Source organism: Panthera uncia, assembly GCF_023721935.1.
Source record: "Panthera uncia isolate 11264 chromosome C1 unlocalized genomic scaffold, Puncia_PCG_1.0 HiC_scaffold_3, whole genome shotgun sequence".
Taxonomy (NCBI): domain Eukaryota; kingdom Metazoa; phylum Chordata; class Mammalia; order Carnivora; family Felidae; genus Panthera; species Panthera uncia.
The window spans coordinates 72,145,923-72,169,410 of record NW_026057584.1 but is presented as its reverse complement, the minus strand read 5'-3'; the positions used below and the strand labels follow the sequence as shown (position 1 = coordinate 72,169,410).

The 23,488-nt window shown below is 38.0% G+C and overlaps 1 protein-coding gene across 8 annotated transcripts in view; it reads left to right on the top strand.

Annotated features, from left to right (window-relative positions):
• PKP4 (plakophilin 4) overlaps nt 1-23,488 on the top strand; it is a 237,356-nt gene that overhangs the window by 70,177 nt on the left and 143,691 nt on the right. For all 8 annotated transcript variants that reach the window (XM_049615607.1, XM_049615606.1, XM_049615605.1 and 5 more), the window contains exon 2: nt 7,796-7,932. In XM_049615607.1, the coding sequence (XP_049471564.1) occupies nt 7,801-7,932 (132 nt within the window). In that variant the 5' untranslated portion in view covers nt 7,796-7,800. The remainder of the gene's footprint in view (nt 1-7,795; nt 7,933-23,488) is intronic.

Here is a 23,488-nt window from a genome sequence, read left to right as displayed (position 1 = left end):
GATATCTCATTGTAGTATGAATTTACATTTTTCTAGTTACTAATGAGGTCGAACACCTCATTTTTGGCCATCCAGATTTCCTCTTTTCAAGGAGGTCTGTTTACACTTTTTGCATTTTCAAAAAAAATATCAGGTTATCTTTCACTGATCTTTTGATTGTAAAAATAAATCCATTAAGTCAAAATACTTAACTGCTATACATAGTTTATTCTCTAGAATTACTATGCTGTTTGGCATATAGCTTCCTTCTAAACAAATTCTTGCCAAGAAGTTTAAATTTGTTGGATAACTGTCTGATGAGAAGTTTAGTATGTAACCAACTATCTGTAAGCTTCCTAAAGAGTTGCAGATTTTAGTAATGCTTCTTACTTCCAGGATATTTTAATACTCTTAACTGTGAAAAGTTCATCTAGTACTACTTTTAGAATTCTAGAATAGATTCCATATGGTTCTGAAGGTGTTTAACTTCTCAGGCACATTCCTGATTCCCAAGTACTTCATTCTTCCAGTTTTGTTACAAGTAAAGCAAAGAAACTTGTCTTTACTACATAGGATACTCTGTAATTTATTCTCTTATAGTATTTTGTTTATCTAATGCTTATTCAAAAACGTTTATTATTGGGGCGCCTGGGTGGCTCAGTCGGTTGAGCATCCGACTTCGGCTCTGGTCATGATCTCATGGTCTGTGAGTTTTGAGCCCTGGGTCGGCTCTGTGCCGACAGCTCAGAGCCTGGAGCCTGTTTCGGATTCTGTGACTCGCTTTGTCTCTGACCCTCCCCTGTTCATGCTCTGTCTCTCTCTGTCTCAAAAAAATAAATAAAGGTTAAAAAAATTTTTTTAATGTTTATTATCCCATATTATTAATATCCTAATTTGAATTGAATTTAAATATTCATGATTATTTTCTGTCCTTTATTATTTTTCTTCATCTGTTCTTAGGCATTATTATTTTATCCTATCAATTTTGAAATGGTGGTCATCAATCATCATAACATTTTGTGAGTGTTGAAAATGAAGTCATGAGATATGTTATGGTCCAAAATACTAATGCAAAAGTGGAGAAGAAAAAAAAATATGTAGACTCCAGTTTATATCACTGGATAAGATGAAACAAAGTATACTTCGTATACTCTGGCTAAAAATTATCAGTAAAGAGAGTAGAAATGAGTAAATAGAGGAAAATACGGTATGTAGTTGATCTTCTATCCCAGAGAGGTTTAGCACAGAGATGATTTTATGGATTAGTATCATCTGTGATAAAAGGGATTATAGATATTGAGTCATAGATTGTACCCATATATATTATTTCATCCATAGCTATATGTTACATCCCTACCCTGCATATATTACACCCACTGCCTCAAGATTCAGTACTCACACTTGAATATATGTGGCCTGCAACCTTGAGCAGGAAGATTTCCCATAATTCAGTGATAGTTCACTGTAAGATTGAGATACACACATGCACACAGTTATACTAACAGTTTCACCTGAAAGCTTGTCTTTGATAAAGATTATAGAGAAAGCACAAGTCTGTCTTCCAAAAAGTGTTTTGCAAGGTGCAAAAGAATGCAGCTCAACAGAATGATAAAAGTAGACCTGGGCAAAGAGGAAATTTAATAAGTAAAGTCTGGAATAAAATGAGAAGACATGTGTAAGAGTTGGTCACAAACTCACCTCTGAGCTTTGTACAACCAGCCAGAAAAACAACACTAAGATTTTCACTGTCCATCATTTCATCAAGAAAAAGCACAACTTGCTGCCCTCCAGGTGCCTTTTTACAGATAGCTGTGTATGATAGACAACATTCTGAAAAATGAGGGACACTGAAATCAGTTCAGATGTAGTTGTTTTCTTATCTTAGTGTCTGCCTCAAGATTCAGAGGACTTTGTTCCCTATTTCTAACATATACCCAGGGCAGGATCCCTTCTATACCATTCCTGCTACTTGATCATCTGAACTGTGATTAAAGACCTCTCATGAGAGGGAATGTACCAGCTTTAGAGGATTCTTGAAATGTTGGACACTGGACTGTTTGTTTCAAAAGGAGAGGCCCTCCCACATGAAAAGATGCTCAACGTTGCTCCTCATCAGGGAAATACAAATCAAAACCACACTCAGATATCACCTCACGCCAGTCAGAGTGGCCAAAATGAACAAATCAGGAGACTATAGATGCTGGAGAGGATGTGGAGAAACGGGAACCCTCTTGCACTGTTGGTGGGAATGCAAACTGGTGCAGCCACTCTGGAAAACAGTGTGGAGGTTCCTCAAAAAATTAAAAATAGACCTACCCTATGACCCAGCAGTAGCACTGCTAGGAATTTACACAAGGGGTACAGGAGTACTGATGCATAGAGGCACTTGTACCCCAATGTTTATAGCAGCACTTTCAACAATCGACAAATTATGGAAAGAGCCTAAATGTCCATCAACTGATGAATGGATAAAGAAATTGTGGTTTATGTACACAATGGAGTACTATGTGGCAATGAGAAAGAATGAAATATGGCCCTTTGTAGCAACGTGGATGGAACTAAGTGAAATAAGCCATACAGAGAAAGACAGATACCATATGTTTTCACTCTTAGGTGATCCTGAGAAACTTAACAGAAACCCATGAGGGAGGGGAAGGGAAAAAAAAAAAAAAGGTTAGAGTGGGAGAGAGCCAAAGCATAAGAGACTCTTTTTTTTTTTTTTTTTAATTTTTTTTTTTAACGTTTATTTATTTTCGAGACAGGGAGAGACAGAGCATGAACAGGGGAGGGTCAGAGAGAGGGAGACACAGAATCTGAAGCAGGCTCCAGGCTCCGAGCTGTCAGCACAGAGCCCGTCGCAGGGCTAGAACTCACGGACCGCAAGATCATGACCTGAGCCGAAGTCGGCCGCCCAACCGACTGAGCCACCCAGGCGCCCCCATAAGAGACTCTTAAAAACTGAGAACTGAGGGCTGATGGGGGGTGGGAGGGAGGGGAGGGTGGGTGATGGGTATTGAAGAGAGCATCTTTTGGGATGAGCACTGGGTGTTGTATGGAAACCAATTTGACAATAAATTTCATATATTTAAAAAAAATACATTAAAAAAAAAAAAAAAAAGGAAAGGCCCTCATGAGCTTGCTCTCATGGCTCCAGCCTTTAATTTTGAATAAAAATAATAAAACCGTCAGCCAAATTTGATTCAAAGTATAAAGACGGTAATGAAAGGCAAATACGAGTTTGTTACAAAACCATTAGTTTTTGATCTAGCTCTTAGGATCATAAATCTAAAGCATCTAACCTTGTTTGTCCATAGCAGCCCTTCAGAGGTTTATAGACATCTGCTTGACTGCATAGTCTCTCTCTTCTTGAAGTCAGACTTTCTCTTCTTGTTCCATTAACTGCTCTTTCTGTGTCCTCCTACCTCCCACCATTAAGGTCTGAGTTCATAAGGAGTTCATAAGGAGTTCATAAGGAGCAGGAGCTGTCATTCATTTTGTCCCTACTCCTGTGACTGGAAAGAATGACTGAATCCCTTCACCATCCTGCTCATTGTTTCCTGAACGGATACATTTGTGTCCATTCCTGGAAATGTGCCATCTGTAACTGGATGTGGACATGTCCCCAGGAGCCTGAAGGAGAGGTGTGCACTCCCATCATCTTCCTATCATCTTAAGTACTGACCTCAATACAGCATACAATCACCTTGGTTTTGGAACAGCTTTGTCTCATGCATGGTTCACTCATCCTGCTCTTGAACCTAAGTCTATAGCCTAAATCTTTTCCCCAATGTGTTGCTGAGCTAACCTCAATATAAGGCCCACATTTATTCCTATTGTTTCTATCTCATCCAGGCAGCTCATTACTACAGTGTGACAGTGTTTTTGTATCTTAATTGTATTATATAGATTAATTCAGTATTCATAGTGATTGAAGAATTTGAGCATGCCCTGTGTGTTATTCTTTACATTATAGCCTAAGTTTTTGGTTGGGATTGGGTCAAGATCAAACTTCTCTGGCATTACATTAGAAACCTTTATAGGATGATATGTTTCTGTTAGCCGTTTCCAGACTGTGAGAGTCAGCAGTTGCCCTGGGCCAGCCCCATTTCTGTGCTGATTGTAATACCATGGGGGACTTCTAATACACATGCCTCACTGGAGTCTAGACACACTGCATTTCCATGGTTACGCTGCCACAGACAGAAATTAGAACAGCTTAACATGACTTTTCTTTGGTGGGCCCCTTTTTCGTTCTCACAAATCATCTCTTGGATAAAATCCTTTTAAGAATCTCACCTAAGATGTATGTCTAGCTCTCTAGTTTATAATGTGAAGAGAGTCTACTTTTGTCTTCTCAAAAACAGCAATGGCATTTTCCTGCTTCCAGTTTTCTGTCACCTCTACCATTCTCTGATTCTCCAGAGAGCCCCCACAACAGTTCGGTTTTCTCCCATCCCTAGAACGTGATTGTCCAGATCAGGCAAGCTGAGGTCATTGAAGGAAGCACGAAGCCTAATTTCTCACAGTCTCTTTGCTAATAAGCACTCATTGTTATTTGGTTTTTTTCTTTGTTGAGGGGAAAAAGTAATATCATTCTGTGACTCTAAGTTTGATTCCTACAGCTCCTTAAATTGTTATAAGAGCTACAAGAAAGTGAACAGAAGACCATGTTAGGTTTAGAACTTGTCGGAGCTGTGGCATCCCTCCTCTGCCCAGTGTTGGTTGTGGTATCTGGAGACTGTTCCAGAGATGAGGGGCAGGGAAGTGTCTCACCTCAGTTACACATGGGCACCATGGTCATCATTCTTTAGCCCAACAGTATTAGCAATTGCCTGCAATGCCTTTCAGTCTTGAGGAATCTGAGAATGAAAAACATCATCCCTGCCTATGAAAATCTCTCCTGCTGAGTACTAGTTTCTTCTGTGAATTTATAAGCTCTTCACAGCCTCTACCTATAGACTTTGGTGGTGTTTGTTATTCCATCACTTGTGTCTTGCTGTATTTGGCCTTAATCTGATTCATATTTTGCTGCCTCAGCTGGGTGATGAGGCCACTAATGGTCAGTGACCCTGCCTTATGCCTGTATCCCCTTACCCCCCTGCATATTATGTGGGCAGAGTGGTATTCAGAAAATGCTCATCCAGTACTGCTTCTGGACAGAATCATCAAAATATTGTGAAATTAAGTGTGGTACATTTACAGTAATGTAATAAAATAACAATAATATAATTCTTTATCTTTCAGGGCACCTGGGTGGCTCAGTCGGTTAAGCATCCGACTTCAGCTCAAGTCATGATCTTGCAGTTCATGGGTTCGAGCCCCACATCAGGCTCTGTGCTGACAGCTCAGAGCCCAGAGCATGCTTCAGATTCTGTCTCTCTCTCTCTTTGGGCTCCTCTCCTGCTTGCGCTCTCTCTCTCTCAAAAATAAACATTAAAAAAAAAAATCTATATCTTTCAGTAAGACTTCTCCTATTTATGTAAACAATTAATAATTATTTCCCTAGTGATATTTATTTTCTCCTTTTCTCAAATTCTCTTTGTTCATTGAATTTATGTTTCTTTTTTCCTTACACATTGGTATTTCATGATATTTTACTCTTGACATTTAAAATTTTTGATTCTTGGCATTATTTGTTTCACTGTTGCATAGTAACATTTTTGTTCTCTGCAACCATCTGCTTATTTTAAGGTGTGTAGTTTTTCAATGGCATAGAATACTTTCATATCTTTACTTGCCTTAAATGTTAATCTAGGATATTTCGTGTGGCATTTGTTTCTTCATAGACTTCATATCTTGTTTTTAGTGAGCACCCAGTAAATATAGAAATGGGCTATTTTATTCAGTTGATGATATTTTAAGTGTATTTTATATCTCAGTAAGCCTACCACGTATACTAAAAAATAAAGATTACCATAAAATACTTCCATTGTGCTGTAGAAAGTATTAGTAGGCCCTTTTTTTAATGAGGAAAGTGGGCTCAACAAGATGGCAACTTGTCCAAGGGCACTTAGGTTTTGATCCTAGACCCACTTACTCCAACACTGAAGGGAGTTCCTCCTCTGCTCATACTTGAGGAGGTCCTCCCCCTTGAAGGCCAGGCTCTGCCCTGAGCCTTGGCCACCATAGAAATAAAGAGAGAGAATTCACTTGCTGGAGCAGGCATGCAGACTCTTCATGAAGCTGGCGTTAGAGACGCATCACATTCACTGCCTATTTCTGCCTATTAATATGACAACAATAAAACAACCACTGTTAAAAGCCCAGAACTTAGGGGCGCCTGGATGGCTCAGTCCGACTTCGGCTCAGGTCATGATCTCGTGGTGTGTGAGTTTGAGCCCTGTGTTGGGCTATGTGCTGACAGCCCAGAACCTGGAGCCTGCTTCAGATTCTGTGTCTCCTCCTTTCTCTGCCCCTCCCATGCTCATGCTCAGTCTCTCTCTGTCTCTCAATAATAAAATAAACATTAAAAAAAATAAAAAAAAATAAAAAGCCCGGAACTTAAACCTACCTTCACTTACTGTATAAGTCAAAAGAGTGAAGATGAGAGACGGAGAGAGGCGCAGGTGGTGCACATATCTTCCCTTGTCTTACAGGTTATGATTTTAGAAAGAAACAGCAAGCTGGTATTGAAATTTGAGGGAATGGGGAGGTTGGAATCCCCAGATCATACTATGGAATTAAACATTGTGGAAGTTGATAAAGAGCTGAAATGGAACAGTAGAGTAATTTTGAGGAGTAAACTGAAGACTATCAAGAAGAGTTTTTATGGTCTGAGATACCCATATATGAGTATGCAGAGTTACACATTGAACAAATAAGGTCTCATAAGCGTCATAGCACTTGGGGAGATTTGCTTAATGACTGGAATGCGACATGGAAAACATGGTCAGTCCTTCATTTATATATTCATTTATTCAGCCAACATGTATTGAATACCTATTACATATGCCAGGCACTAGGCTAGTCTCATGGTATGGTAGACTGCTGCATGATTAAGTTATTTAAAAAGGTACAACATTTTAGGTGGGAATCTTTTCCAAATTTATGAAAAGTCCATAACAGGTCAGGTGATTGATCTGGCAAACACACTGCTCTCAGTGTGTTATCTTAGGAGAGGCACCCCCTCTGTTGCCAAGAACTCATTCTTCTGTTAGAAGCTATGAGCCTGCAAAGTAGATCCACTAAGGAAACCAAATTAGCTGTAATACTCCAAAGATATCCTTGTTTCAGTCATTAATGCCTTCCGTTTCTTTTAAATACAGGAGACTTTTGTTTATTTTCAAGCCCAAGTTATAAACCTTCTTTTTTTCTATTACATAAGCCTCTTCTGTAACCAGTAAAGCATTTGAATATTTGTAGATGTCATGTGTATACTTTATAAATTGGCTCCTATAACAATCTAAAGTATTTATTATTATTTGTTTCATGATATAATCATATTTATTGGCTATCTGAATAGAATATTCAGCAATTCAACAAGCTTCTAAAAACGCTTTAGTGTCCTTAGTATGTTTTTAATTAAGAGCCCTCCTCCCCAACACTTTTATGTCATTTTTCCTATGATGTCTTTAATATATTTTCTTCGTATGTATTGTTGTTATTATTTTTTATTATCATTTTACTTTTTCGTAGTACTAGCTGTACTTTGGGCCCTAGATGTTGCCTTTAAAAATCAAACAGCTGTAAGAAGCTGTGATCTTTGTATGTAGAAGTCCGTGGTATTTCCCAGGAGCCATCTGCACATCCTCAGCCACTGCCTGCTCTGCATAGGAGTCTGTGAGCCCGTGTTAACTCTTTGCCTGCTTGCTTGCAGGAGGAATGCCCGCTCCTGAGCAGGCCTCATTGGTGGAGGAGGGCCAGCCACAGACACGCCAGGAAGCTGCCTCCACTGGCCCAGGCATGGAACCCGAGACCACAGCCACCACTATTCTAGCTTCCGTGAAGGAGCAGGTACATCCTCTTGCTGGAATTTGCAATCAGTTCTTTCTTCAATGCCTTTAAAAATTAATCTTTGGATGTGTTTTAAATTTGTCTAACGTCCTTGATGCCTTCACGTTTTTTAATTATAAGGTGTTTACATCCCTGAGTACATTGGGATGACTGGCATGTAGAGCCGCTCCAGGTGCCAGTCAGAATCGGAACATGCAGGATACTTGTGCGTCTGCAAGTAAGGACAACATCGATGGTGATTGGTGTCTCTGTCTCTCCCACATCGCAGAGTGTGTGCATGCGCGCCAAGCTTTGTGAAGCGTAGTTTACCCTGCTGACTTTTCTGTCAGGGCTCTGGCATCCCGAGGCCTGTAGTATCCTTAGATATGTTGAACCTTCTAACATTTTCATGTAGGTATTCTATAGGGTTGTCTCTGTGATTTTTTTGGATAAAGGCTATATTTGTTGTGTTTGTCTGAATCCAAGTATATTCATTTTGTGAGCTAGTGTTCTAAAACTTGTCAAACTGTGCCAGTTTGCTTCAATGTCATGTTTATGTTCAGTTTTTTAATAAAGGATACTATTTATCCTTCAAGTACAAGTAACCTCCTAAATTAGATCTTATCTGTTGTGCTTAGAGAAATTGGAACTCCTGCATTTAATTTCTTCAGATTTAAAAGCTTAATGAGGTAAATGTAAATTTAAAGCTCCACTGTTTTCTTTTCTGCCCCCTCCTTCAAAAATAAGACTCTTTCTGTTGGAAATAATTGAATAGTAATTTTTAAAAAAAAAATCTTATGGTTAAACCTCTGGTTCTTTTCTTCTCAAGAGTTATAAACTTAGATGTATATTTGCTGAAATATTTTTTAAAAAATCAATAGTTCAGATGACTGATTATGACAGAGAAGAAAGGAATATTCACTACCTCATTATTTCACTGTTTGCTATAACTTAAAGCTAGGTATGTAGAGTGAAAGAATACTCCAGAATGATATCTGACATTAGAGCTATGTTTTCAAGAAGAATTTCACAGCTGATTCTGGTAACAAGATATCAGAATATTTTCCATCCCCTTACTAAAATGTGAGGCTTTTAAAACATTCCACAAACTAATTTGAGAAGACACAAAAAATTGTTGTCAGTACTGTTTTCATTTTCCACCAAACTCTAGGTTATCCAAGCTTCTCTCACCTTTGAGGAGGAAAACAAAGGACTCTTTTCTTATTGTACTTCATAGTTGTCAAGATTTGACCCAAAGAGCTGTAAACTGAGGAGACTCTGATTTATTTAGAGCTGTTAGTGTATACTGCATTTTGGTGGAACGTGACAGTAAATTTATCAAAATGCCCAGAACTCACTTAAAGCTAGAAACTGTGTCCCATAAACATAGCTACAGGAACTTTGCATTTGTACTTTGAGACCACATACCTTGCATGTTGAATAAAATTGGAAGCCTATTATGATTTTGGCACTGGAATTCCTTGATGGCCTCACATGACTTGAGCATTTTATGTTTTGGTGATAAATAGTATTCTGAATGAATATTTTGTAGGAGATAGCAAGAAGGGTTCCTGTTTCTGAAGATAGCCAGAGGAATACAGGTATTTGTTATTTATTAGAAGAATTAAAATATATATCCCAGATTGTTTGTTTAGTAAGAGGATATACTCTACCCTTCTATTCTTGTTCTAAGAATTTGAATCCATTAATTTATGTTTGCAGTTTTCATTCTTAATTTCTTTTAAAATTGTTTATCATCGCTCAGCACTCAGCATTTCGTTCAACCCAAGACACCGTATCCATGTCTCATTCCAAGATACTTACCTGATTTTAAAAAGCTAACTCAAGCTTCTGTGGGATTTTTGTGCTACCAGGCAAGATACTCTAATTTCTTTGTAGTTGGGGTAAAAATTTCTTAGGACTTTCCTAAAATGTCACTCCCTATCATCTGCCCAATGAGACAGAGCACAGAAAAGTTAGGAATAAGAAAACCAATTACTGTTTACCTTATATATATGATTTGAAAATAACTAGTCAGAATGCTACATTCTTAATTGTGTTAGATTCAAATGAAACAGTTAATGTTAGAGCGTGTCCTTGATCATGTTTTATATCAAAAGAATAATATTCTTGGGTGGGATGTATAATTATTTAAAAAATAAAAGCCTCACTACCATGCAACGTTCATGGCCATGAAGTAATAACATCAGCTTCTCTGTTGTCAAAGAAGAGACCTTGTTTGGTGGCAGCCATGTCTCAGGAAGGATGTTTCGTTAGGGCACAGAAGGAAGAGACCCCTTCAGTGCAACTGAAGTGGCCCTGGCTCCTATCACTACTTTCCATGTGATCTTAGGAAGATTTCTTAACCTCTCTGTGTCTCAGTTTCTCATCTGTAAAGTGGTGATAATGATCCTGAAGATATTGAAGTAACCGTTGTAAAATGTTTACAGTGGTACCTGGCACATTCTAGTAAGTGCTCATGGTAAGGGTTAATATTACTATTTTCATCAGCATTTCTACCTAAGAAGAAAAGGTTCCTCTTAGGAGGATCTGGTGATTCTACTCTTAAGTATGTATCAGGATTCAGTGAACCTTCTTTGGACATGGATATGAAGACAAAACAACTTTCTGAATATTGAGCTCTGTTTATGCTGTGGTAGTATTTTACTTCTGCATGTCATTAAACTTTGAAAACTTTACCATGCTGGTCTCACAAACTAGAACTGCTTTATGTATGTATTATCAGAAATAGAGCATGTGAAAATAAATTTTATCTACATGGTGATTTAGTGCAACCCCATCATAATGTCAAGGCATTTGGATAAAGAATTAGAGAGTAATACCTTTTAACACACACCTGAATGTTGAGAGGAAAAGTCTGGGTTCTTGAGTAAAGTACATCCAGGCCACTAAAACACCTCAGACATACTTGCCCTGGGCCATTCACAGATAAGTAGTAGGGAAGGAAATAGCAAGCAACCAAAGCAATCTTGTTAACAAAGCATTAATCTCTTAATATCCAAAATCGGATTTGGGGTGTCATAAAAACATTTAAATCTTCCTCTATGGGGCCACACTTCCCCTAGGATCCCAAAGACATAACTGTTCCTTATTCCTTGACAGAATGCTAAGATGCATGTTCTCTCCCTTTTGTGAAGTGGTAACCTTTCACATTGATTCGGTCACTTAGGTGCATACCTGTGCAGTTATAGAAAAAGTCCTTGCTTTTTGACAGATAGAAAGAAGGGATCTACTTCTGTTCAAGTTCTGCCTCTTTTGTGAAGCCATTTGCACCCCAGCTGAGGTCAGGTCTCTCTCCGCTTTATTCCACTGCTTTATATTCCCTCTCTAGCACTTTATTCCACTGCTTTGACTCTTACTGTATGCTTCCTTGGATTATATAGTCAGCTATCTAAGGATAGAGCCATGTTTTATACAGTGTTTTACACATGTGTCACAGGCTACCCTCCCAACCCCTTTACTATATTAGACTTGTAATGATCGATCAGAAAGGGAGTGAATGAATAATACTGGCCCTCAGATTTCTTTGTCACCAGCTAACTGTTCTGTGAAGATAATGGAACTTGCGGCCACATTCATAGAGCACTGCTAAGCCAGAGAATCTCACAGGGAGTGCTTAGAAAACTAGTTACTCACCTGTGTATTTTTATCCTTCAGACAACTTGTATATATTCATACTGATCTAGGAATTAAATCTGATCTCTGCATGGAGCAAACTAAAATTTTATTTCCTGTTAATGGTTAGATAATGACGTAAGTGTTATAAATGTCGTCTCCCATCTGTCCAACTTAGCTGAAAATTAAGTGTACGGAATAGAAGGTTATGGTTATCTTGGTGATGTCACAAAACATCCACCATCATCATGCATACCTGGTTACACAGGTAACCACCGAAGAAATCTCTTTCAGTTAAGGATCATGTTTTAAAAGAAATAAAAAATCATCCCATGGGAATAATAATGTGCTCCTTGAACTCAAATCTGAAATTACCTGAAGAGCCAAGTAAATGTAAGCCACCAGTTGGCTGTAATCAAGATCAGCATTGGACAGGTTCTGTTATTGAACTCAACTCCCAATAAGGATCCAGGAGTCCACGATGAACATAGATGTTGAAAACAAGGAATTTTTTTGCATCCTGAGAGTTAAATGTATGGCAAATTTAAGAAAGGTCTGGTGTCTAGCTTAATGTCTTTTGCATAGTAAGGTAAAGAAATATGACCAAATGTGGTGCCCTCAAAGGGCCCTGCCTCCTCCCATGAAAGCCTTAGACCTAAATGATTGATTTCGCCTTGAAGTGGGTCGTACATATTTGGATGCAAAAGAATTAGAATTTGATAAGACATTGGCTGCTCATCCAGAACTTTGCTGCCACCCCCTGCAACTTAGATGTGTCAGTGTGCTAACTTCACAGGCTCAAAGGAAACAGTGAGCCAAAGACCATGTGCAGGCTATTGTTATCAATGGGAAGAGTATATGGTAGTTTTTATAGCTGATAGGAAGTGATCTGGATTATACAAACACTCTGTAAAAGACTATGTGGCCAATCATAGGGTTAACAAGTATATTTCATAGCTCTATATAGGATGCAAATTGATTTGCATTCTGTAGATCATGCATAATTACATTATTACATTCTTTCATCTTCTGTCATAACAGTTGCTTGCATAATTGAGACCTCTATTTGAACTTGGCCATACTCAGGCACTCTAACCTCCATTCTACTGTTCCTTCAAACCACACTCTTATTTTTGGCTTCTGATTTAAGAAGTTTGAAAACCACATTTAAGGTTGAGGCCAATCCAGATAGCATGAAATTGTAAGCACAGAACAGATTTGGTAAAACATGCTCATTTTACATATACGTTTCTTAACTCTGGTAAAGTCCTAAATTAGATAGTGTGTATACTTCTTTTGTTGCCTTTGGTGAGTTAAAATTGCAATGTTCATTACTTGTGAGGCTCTCAGAGAGAAGCCTCAAGACAATATTTTCTGACTTCAGTGAAAATTTCAATTCTGCCTTCAGTGTGTCCATATTAATGTAGGTGATACTTAAATATCAAAGAGTGAAATGAGAGTCATTAAAGATCCTTAATTTTTGAAGATAAAATAAGGAAATTTGGAGCCAACTGTGCCCTATTGATATTACTTCATTTTTACATGGATATGTTAGCTTCAGTAATTACACACCCTTCCTGTATGGCAGAATGCCCAGAACTGAACAAATTCCAGTGCAATTATTTACTTTATTCCTTCGAAACTGAAACAACTCAACTGTTGTGCACCTGCCTTTGCAACTTCCTTTTATTTGGTCCCTAAGTTTATTTACAATAAAATCATTCTCTCTGACACACCTCAAACACATGCAGAAGACAGAATTTTTATTTCAGCTGTAAACAAGCATAGTTTTTTGCTTAGCTAAAAGCACTGTAAGAACAATGCCTAAAACTTGGCATTTTTCCTGTGGTAACTTAGTAATTGCTCCTACTGGTAACTGGATTATTCTGGCGATTGTAATTACCATATAATGTATAGTGAAGTCTTCCATGCCTGAACTGCATCATCAAACACAAGGTAAGATTGGATCTTTTCTTAATGATTTCTGTGGGATCATCAAATTTGAAAGCGTTATCTCCTTAATATTATGGCAGTGTGGTTCAAGATGAGGTCAGGTGGTAGAGTACCTGTGATACTGTTCAGCCTGGATTCAAAAATTCTGAACCCCGAGACTTCTCAGATCAGTCTTCTTTAAGTGTGCTGTGGTCAGACTGTAACATTTCTCTTCCATGTGTTCATGGTGTAGGGTATCCTTCACTTCAGGTGTCTCTGTGGTTAAGGAATACAACTGAGTATGGCCAACAGCTTTATTCATTATGTGAGTGTATGCAAAAAAAATTGTCCTCAGCAAGATAAAAAATTAGATTGCCAAGTTAGCTAGCAACAGTTATATCCCTTTTGTGATGGCCTGATAAATGATCACCTGGACCTATTGGCAAAGTTCTCCAGTCTTCTATGTCTCAGGAGTGCATCCTGAGTAACTATTTGTTCTATTTGAGTCAGTTGGAGACTCTTTTTAGGTTTATTGGGTGCTGTAGGTTTTGTTTGTTTTGTTTTGGGGTGCTTTGCTCTGTTTTGATGTGAAGAGTTCTTAAATTCCAGGAATTTGAACAGGCTCAGTCTGGCTTTGCACACATAGCTGTATCACATATGTACACATGAAATACATAGTAGGTGCCTAAAAATACTTACTGTATTAATGAACTGGGAATGTAAAAATGCTCAAGATCCCCCTGTAGTTAGCTTTAGTGCTTGCTTTTAACTAAGTAAAAAATATCCATGGAAAGCCTCTTGTAAACAAAACACTCTGTCCAGGAAAGGGAGGGAGGGAGGGAGGGAGGGAGGGATGGAGGGATGGTAAGCTGGTCTACAAAGATGATCTGTTCCGTATAGTTGCCACCTCAGAAGAATGCAGAGGCACAAACCATATTGTATACTTTATGTGCAGTAATTGGCAAGTATGAATATTCATTTATGGAACCACAAAATCCAAGAATGTGTGTTTTTGCCCCCTTTTTTATTTAAGCAGGTTATAGATATGTATTGTATTGAATCAGTTTTATGTAAATTTGTTAACTTAGACATTTTTAACTTCAATTTTTGCCATTGAATTAGCATTACCTTTCGTTCACATTTGAAAGTAATGCAGTATTTTTCCTTTATTAACACTTAAAGCTAACCCTGACTTTGTATGTTTAAAATGATAATTTCCTTTTCACTTGAATAACAGTTCCTGTTCAGAGTTAAATTATGAATATATGGAATATTTTTTCCCCTGTACATGCAAAGCTGATGCTATTAAAGTTGAAATGAGTGACTGCTGAGTTGGTGAGATTAAATGGATGACAGGATCATTCAGCATTGAATTCTCTGCACTGCGTGATCGTTTTTCTTTTTAGAATCATTTCTGGAGAGAAAAATATTTTAGAAACATTCTTTTCCCCTCAGGTCTAACCCTGCAGTTGCTCCATAGCTATAGCAAAACAGTCTATCTTCATGTTGAAGTGCTCTCGATTTCTAAATTGCCGTTTTTGTTACTTTTGCAGAAATGGGTCCATATGGTCTTGCTGCATCTGTTTATATGTTAGGAATGTATTGTTTCCAAAGTGATCAGATCTGCTTGTACCTCAGCAAAGTAATTTAGGTTATGATTATTGCATTGTAGACATTCCTAAGAAAAATCATTTAAAACGTATAGTTTTTTTTTTCAAGTAGTTCAAAGATAAATCTATGTCTTCGCTTAGAGAATCTTAAGAGTTTTTATGCACTCAAACCTTAATACAGGGGTTGCATGTAATAGAAACAGTCTGCAAGCAAATTGAAAGAGCACATTATTGAAACTTGGAGACAAATGCATGTTATGCAATACTGTATAAGTTATATTTCAGATATGAATGTGGCTATCATAAATTGAAAGATAGTTTTCTTAGAATTGAAATCTCTTGACTGTTGAAAGAAATTGTAATTTTCCTTTAAAAATTGGAGTTCAAGGTATGTTTTAATGTATAGGCTACTTAATTTATATTTTAATTTGCAGACTTTTATATATGAAAATTCCCACAGAGCAGCATGACATCAGGAAAGTATTCATTGTGTGGAATCATTGTCCATAATAGGAATATATCTGATTTGCAAGTTTTCCTAAGATCATTCCTAAAGCCTAAATCAAGATAAAGGTCCTTAGCCACTGCATAGGCCCTTTTATTAAGCTGTTCTAGGGGAATTGATGCTTACTATTTTAACTTCATCTTCAAAAACTAAGGACTGGGGCACCTGTGTGGCTCAGTCAGTTAAGCATCTGACTTCGGCTCACATCATGATCTTGAGGTCTGTGAGCTCGAGCATCGCGTCGGGCTCTGTGCTGACAGCTCAGAGCCTGGAGCCTGCTTCGGATTCTGTGTCTCCCTGTCTGTCTCTGCCCCTGCCCTGCTCGTGCTCTGTCTCTCTCGTTCTCAAAAACAAATAAACATAAAAAATAAATTAATAGTAATAATAATAATAATAACTAAAGAGTAAGCCTGCCTTGCCCAAGTGCAGAGTAAATTGACAACTCCTTATTTCATTTGTGACCTTAGCTACCTCATATGTTTCTTGCTTTAAAGCTATAATTGTTGTAAGGAGAGAAGCTCACTGGAGTTTTCCCATTGCCCCATTTTCTCCTCTGTTTCTTAATAAGGTGAATACTGTTTTCTTTATATAATGTAAGCTCTTAACAGCAGGATCTTTATTTTTCTTTTATTTCAGTTAGCAAAGTATAATGAAACAAGTGAATTCTTATTAAATTATTTTGTAGAAAAATGTATCTTAGTAATTGCTGCTGTTAGCATTATTTTAAGCAGATTGATTAGAAGATTTGATGGTCTGTAGGTAAGAATAGGAAACATATTTGTGTAACTATGCATACCGAACAGAATGCTGTTACATGTAGCTTCTTTGATTTGTACTACAGAATAAGGAAAACCTATTTTACTAATATGAAACCATTTTATTTGGGTGAATTTTTTTTTTTTTAATTTCTGAACCCTTGATAAAACTTTTGATTTTCCATAAAAAACGATGAAGAACTCACTCTGTTGTCAGAGTTAGAGCTCTCCTAATGTGAGGCCAGTAGAACAGGTTTGAGAAGAATGGTCAGTGCATCATCCATGTCTGGTCTGCCTTTTTGTGATCACAAAGACCAACCCCCACCCCCCCCACCCCCACCCCCGTTGCTTTACTGGTTTTGCCACTTATTCTAATAGCCAGACTGCTATTTCTTCTCTCCCTACCATCACCACTATTATCACCACTACAACTGGAAACCAATGAAAAACTTAGGAAAGATATTGTCATAAGGATAGCTTATAAGAATCCATGAACTCTATGGAATAGAAATCTATTAGGAGACTAATAGCTAACATTTATTATTACTTACTATGTGCCAGGCATTTTGCTAAGTGCTTTGCATTGAGGATCTCCTATATTCCTTATCCCAACCTAACAAGTTGATGCTTTGAAAATCTTTTTTTTTTTTTTTTTGGCCACTGAACATAATCTGATCCAAATTTCATTGTTCCATGCATTTTCCCTCCTCAATAGATGTGGTGGGAAATATATAATTTTAAGCGATACAGGTAAATTGTTTTAGTAAATTGTTTTTAACCCTTAAATTAGCCACGGCATTTTCTGTTGCTTTTAACCTAAAACCCTGAATTATTCAGAGAGTTGTTATTATTGCCCCTGTTTACAGGGAAACTGAAACTCAGGAAAGTTGATTAATTTGCCCAAACTTACACAGTGAATAAGTAGGGAATCTAGGATTCACAGGAAATTATGTTACAGAGATGTTTACTAGACAGTTAAAATCTGCAGTGGAGTCAATAAAGAGAAGAATGGATACAGAGGAAAAGCGAGTCATTGGCAGTGACAAGATTGTTTGAGTGGTTATCTTGGAATATGAAGGAAAAGAGCAAAAAGGATATGATAAATGTTAGTAGACATGGAGCCTATAGAAAATAAATCTAACATAAGCATTATGAATGTTCTCAGTAAACATTTTAGAGTAGCTAGAACAGAAGCAATAGTTAAATATAATTTTAAAATGTTTTTTCTAAGCAAAAAGTAAAGCTGTGAGTGTACTCAGGGGTTATCACATTCCAGGCATCACCTATGGAAAAGAGATTAGTCTAGAAATAACCTTGACAAAATTTTGTATTTACAAAAATATAGGAGAAAAAAAAAAAAAAACCTAAGAATCCAGATTAAAAAAAGCAATTTATCTGCAAAAGATAAAATCAGACTGAGATCTAGCTTTGCTGAAACAGTAGATATAAGAAGAGCATAGAGCAATGTGTTTAGAGTGTTGAAGGGAATTTTTTTTTAATCCAATCCAAGAGTTTTACACAGGGCTAAATTATCTAATGTGTGAAGGATTAAACAGATATACTCAGACATTCAGGGTCTCATGAGATATAGTCACCCTTGCACCCTGGTATCCTTTTGATAATTGAAGATGTGTTTTCTTCAGAAAGTCCCCAAATTTCAGACTCAGGAATGAGAAATTCATGTTACAAAATAAGTAGTGCATCTTTCCTTACTTGATTAAGATTCCAATCCAGGAATCAAGGGTTATTACATGTTATCAGTTAGATTTTGCAGTTTCTCTCGTACTCTCCTGTTTCCTGTGGTCCACAAGCTACATACTCCTTCAAGTAGTTCAGATGGATGTGTTAAGCTGGTGACCACCACTGTAGGCCATTGTTTATTCTGATTCACTTTTGATAATAGCAGCTAAACTGCTTACATGTTTTAAATTTTTTTTTAACCTTTATTTATTTTTGAGACAGAGAGAAACAGAGCATGAACGGGGGAGGGTCAGAAAGAGGGGGAGACAGATCTGAAACAGGCTCCAGGCTCTGAGCTGTCAGCACAGAGCCCGACGTGGGGCTCAAACCCACAGACCGCGAGATCACGACCTGAGCTGAAGTCGGACGCTTAACCGACTGAGCCACCCAGGTGCCCCAAAACTGCTTACATGTTTTAGATACTCCACAGGGAGAACACCCAGTCAATGCAGAATTTCATTTAGAAATTCGATGGTGGGCGTCTCGGTGGCTCAAGTTGGTTAAACGTCTGACTGTTTTTTGTTCGTTTGTTTTGTTTTGTTTTTATTTATTCTGAGAGAGAGAGAGAGAGAGAGAGAGAGAGAGAGAGAGAGAGACAGACACACAGGGAAAATCCCAAGCAGGCTCTGTGCTGGTAGAGCAGAGCCCGACACAGGACTTGAACTCAAAACCCTGAAATCACGACCTGAGCTGAAACCAAGAGTCAAGGCACTCATCTGACTGAGCTACCCAGGCACCCCAAACATCCAGCTCTTGATTTCAGCTCAGATCATGATTTCACAGTCCTGAGATCCTTAGGCTGCAGCACTGGGCATGGAGGCTGCTTGAGATTCTCTCTCCCTCTTCCTCTGCCCCTCCCTTGTTTTTGTGAGCATGCACACATGCTCTCTCTCTTTGTAAAAATAAATAAATAAATAAATAAATAAATAAATAAATAAATAAATAAATAGAATTAAATTAAAATAAAATTCGGCGGCACTTTTCATTGTCCCAGCATGTAAGATGTTTTGCAACCTGTAAACTTCTATTGAATGACTTGAGTCATGATTTGTTGGCTTATTGAATTTGCAAAGACCCCCCCCCCCAAAAAAAAAAAAGTCTCGAGTTTGAGCTGGGAACAAATTCCTATTCCTATTATCATCTTCCATTGACCTATGAGTATTATTTTAATTGTGCTTAAAATATCAATGTTGGTAATATGCTCTTAGTTATATTAAGATACATACTCAGAAAAGTCTTGTAAGGAAATTCCCAAAGGCATTCTGGAGTACAAAGGATAGGATTTGTATCCTTAACACTGGACAAGGTAAGCATCAGGAGATTAGCAGATACCTGTTGAATGAATGAATGAATAAAATGAAGGTGATCTGTGCAAAGTAATTACAAATGAATAACGAAAAACAAGGTGGGGGGAAAGGGGAGATATTTGATATTAACAGATAATTGATGACAGAAGGAATATAAATGACATATACATATGACATAATTTTCTTACCTCACTAGTAATCACAGAAATATGAATTAAAATAATGGGGAGGCATCTGGGTGGCTCAGTCGGTTAAGCTTCCGACTTTGGCTCAGGTCATGATCTCACGGTCCATGAGTTCAATCCCTGCATCGGGCTCTGTGCTGACAGCTCAGAGCCTGGAGCCTGCTTCAGATTCTGCATCTCCTCTCTGTGCCCCTCCTCCGATCGCTCGTGCGCTTGCTCACTCTGTCTCTCAAAAGTAAATAAACATTAATAAGAATAATGGAATATCTCTGCCTATTATATTAGTAACAGTTAAAACAGTGTAAGTGTTGTGATGTTGGCAATTTCACATAGTATTGATGAGAGTAAATTGGCACAACCATTTTGGAAAGCACTTTAATGATCTGTAGTAAAGGCATTAAAGATGTTTGCATCTTTGGCTCGGTAATTCCAATTCTAGGGATCCAGTCTAAAGAAATATTTACTGTTAACACAAATGTATTAATCATAGCGATGTTTCTAATATCTAAAAATTGGCAACAGCCTAATTGCCCAATATGAGAATGATTATATAATAGTGTATGTATATGATGGGGTTTGCACAGCCTTTAAAAATCACATTTTTAAAGAATTTTTAATGATGTGGGGGGAAGAGTTCACAATACAACTATATGTTATAGAATCTTGCTATACAAATACATATTCATGTATATAAACACACATGTGCACTCATTAATAAAACAGGAGATACTCCTGAAGGTTATGTAAGAATCTTCAGATGCTTTCCCCTTTGTATTTTCCAAATTTCTTACAGAACACATGTTGTGCTTAATAAAAATTCTAAAGCCACAAAATAATAGAATCTAGGAGGGAGAAAGCCTTTATAAAAATTATCATAAAAAAGTTACTACAGACTATGGTTGACAGAGAAGGAAAGAAAAGACGTTTATATAAGTTATAAAATGTGGAAAACTTGTCAGATGAAGCACGGTTGAAATGGAAAATTTTGCATGACTAGCAATCTTCAGATCCAGAAAGGTATAATGGCAGTGATTAAAACCAGGAGTTCCCATGGGGCGCCTGGGTGGCGCAGTCGGTTAAGCGTCCGGCTTCAGCCAGGTCACGATCTCGCGGTCCGTGAGTTCGAGCCCCGCGTCAGGCTCTGGGCTGATGGCTCGGAGCCTGGAGCCTGTTTCGGATTCTGTGTCTCCCTCTCTCTCTGCCCCTCCCCCGTTCATGCTCTGTCTCTCTCTGTCCCAAAAATAAATAAAAAACGTTGAAAAAAAAAACCAGGAGCTCCCACTTCTACCCCTGGCTATGATGTGTGACTTTGAACTTCGGGTGGAGGCTCCTGTGTCCTCATAATGGTTCCAATCTTACTAAAATAGCAAGTACTCAATATAACATTTACTACAGTTGTTATCCTTGAGAAGGTAGAAAGGTTTTGGAAGCGCAGTGTTCTAGCCTGGGGCCACTTAGGAGGGACCTGGATCCAGAATGAGAAATACTCAAAGGGAGATGCCCAGGCTAAGATGTGGCCCATGGAAGGGGTTCCAAGCAAAGGACCAAGCTGAGGTTACATGCCTAAGGACCCTTATGTCATCATGCTGATGAAGCTAGTCGGAGGGGTCAATGTCTGTCTGGATCCGTAGAGATAAAGGTTATGTCATCTTAATATAATTTTGCAAATTCAACTCTTTACAGCTATCTTTAGAGTATATTCGGAAATCTCATTAAGAAATTCCTCAGATACATCTTTACCAGTTGCCTTGGAGGGAATTCTAGCAAGTATCATTAAGTAAGAGAAGGGAGATGCAAAGAAGTATATAAAATATCCATTTTTTTGGACTGCCCCCCTCCAGGATATAAATTCCAAGGATGCTTTCCACTTTATTCCAGAGTTTTAGAATAGTGTCTGATACTAATCAGCTCTCAGTACTTATAGAAAATACACACTTGTTCAAAATGTTTGACTATTCATGGAAAACAAGTAGGGAATAAAACACAAGTACGCTAGTGCAGATCATCGCATTAATTACCCAGGAAAGGTGAAGGAGGAAGTAGGAACCCCTCCCTAGAACACCGAGTAGGAGGGGCATATCCAAAGTAAATAGTTTCTTCATGATGTGTTTAGGACAGCTTGTACCTGATTACTTTTTCCTTGCTATTAGGAAACTCAGTCTTGCAGAAAATCAGTAGTCCAAAGAGATTGTTCAGAAATGATGTTTTTTTTCTAAAGTATAATGGTGGTCTTTGCACCTTAACTGGAACCACATGACACTTTGGGTTCTCCTGTGTGACACGTAGATATCAGCAACTCCACCCAACAGCCTAGTGACAGAAGAATAACTACATCTTGAAATGAGGTCATACATTTTTGTGGGGGGTGGGGGTCAGTCTGTACTGTCATGATTATATTTTCTACCTTTTAAATGCTTCCTGCTATATTCTCATTGAAAATATAGCTTTAGTGAGTCATGTCTAAACCTAAAGAAATCCTGTGCTTTTACAAAGGAGTTGAGAATTTGTCACTGCTGTGATGGTCCATACCCCTAATCTGTTCTCACCTTCCATAACCCGGATATAGTCCAAAACCAGTTGGAATCACTTGGACTGATTTATTTAACCTGGAAGAACTCACATTGGTATATTCTAAACGTTCCTTTATGACATATTCCTGCACAGAAAGGTAAATGTAATAATTATGACTGCTTACTTTATGACTAGAGCAATGCAAAAAATAAGGAGCTATATCCAATACAATTTTTGTGTCTGACAAATACCACCCCAATTTCAAAGTCCTTTACCCCAGACAGAGTAGAAATATACCAAAAAATGAGTACGTTGGCCACAAAATATTGCAAAGCACAAGAACCAGTTTGCTATTCTGTGGCTGTTTTAGCTAGCATGTTGACTGGTTTTTAAACATCTTGAGGAAACCATGTTCATTATTACAAATACCTTGACAGCTCCAAAAATAATGGCAAATGGCCACCTAAGAGCCTAGGCCAGGCAGTGGGTCTGGGGTACCAGTCAGGAGAACTGAGCCAAAAATCACGGGTCCCTCCTGTTAACACTTCACTGGGATATTTTGGAAGGTGTTCCACGTAGGCTGATCATGATCATCCCATTAGCCAAGGTATCCTCTCAGCCAGCAAGCCTGCACGTAGGATCCTCTAGAAGAGGCACACAGAGCCCTCTGAGCTTCGTTCTGTCCTGAGGACATCACTTTACCCTAGTGAATATTTTTAAATGAGGTTATCCTCATTATTATTTATGGTAAGAATCTGATAATCCTAACTCATCAGGGAGCTCTTACAGAATTTCAGTGTATTCTTCTAAAGATTTCAGTTGTTTCAAAATTCATCTTGGTACAGTGGGAAGAATGTAGGCATTGATGTCCAGCTAACCTGGCTCACATCCAGACTTCTACAAATAACTTTATGATATTGGGCAGGCCCTCATAGCCTGTTGCCCCCTCTGAACAATTAGAATAATAATGTATAGTTTGTTGGTTGTATATTTAAAATGCAAATAATACTTGGTACTTAACAGGTGGTCAAGTCCCTCTGTAGAAGCAGAGCTATCTGAGGTGTTTTATAAATATTGACACTTTATCTTTTGGGGGGTTTTTCAGTGATAAAGCTGACATGGAAATCTAGTTGCTCTTGAAATTGCTGTAGCAAAATGAAGCCACCCACCCAGTATGGAGTATTGTGTACTCTGTTGCTCTTTATTTCCTGCAGAGCATTAAATTTATTTTCCATCTTTATGTACCAGAAATCTTTAACTCCCAATCTTCCAATTTTGTTTGGTGAGCTGAGAAAATCCCCATTTGTTTCCTACTAGAACCTGCCTTAGGATTTCTTCTTACCTGAAATGCATTTGAACATTATGTAGTCTAAAATGATGTAATATGATTGTTCCA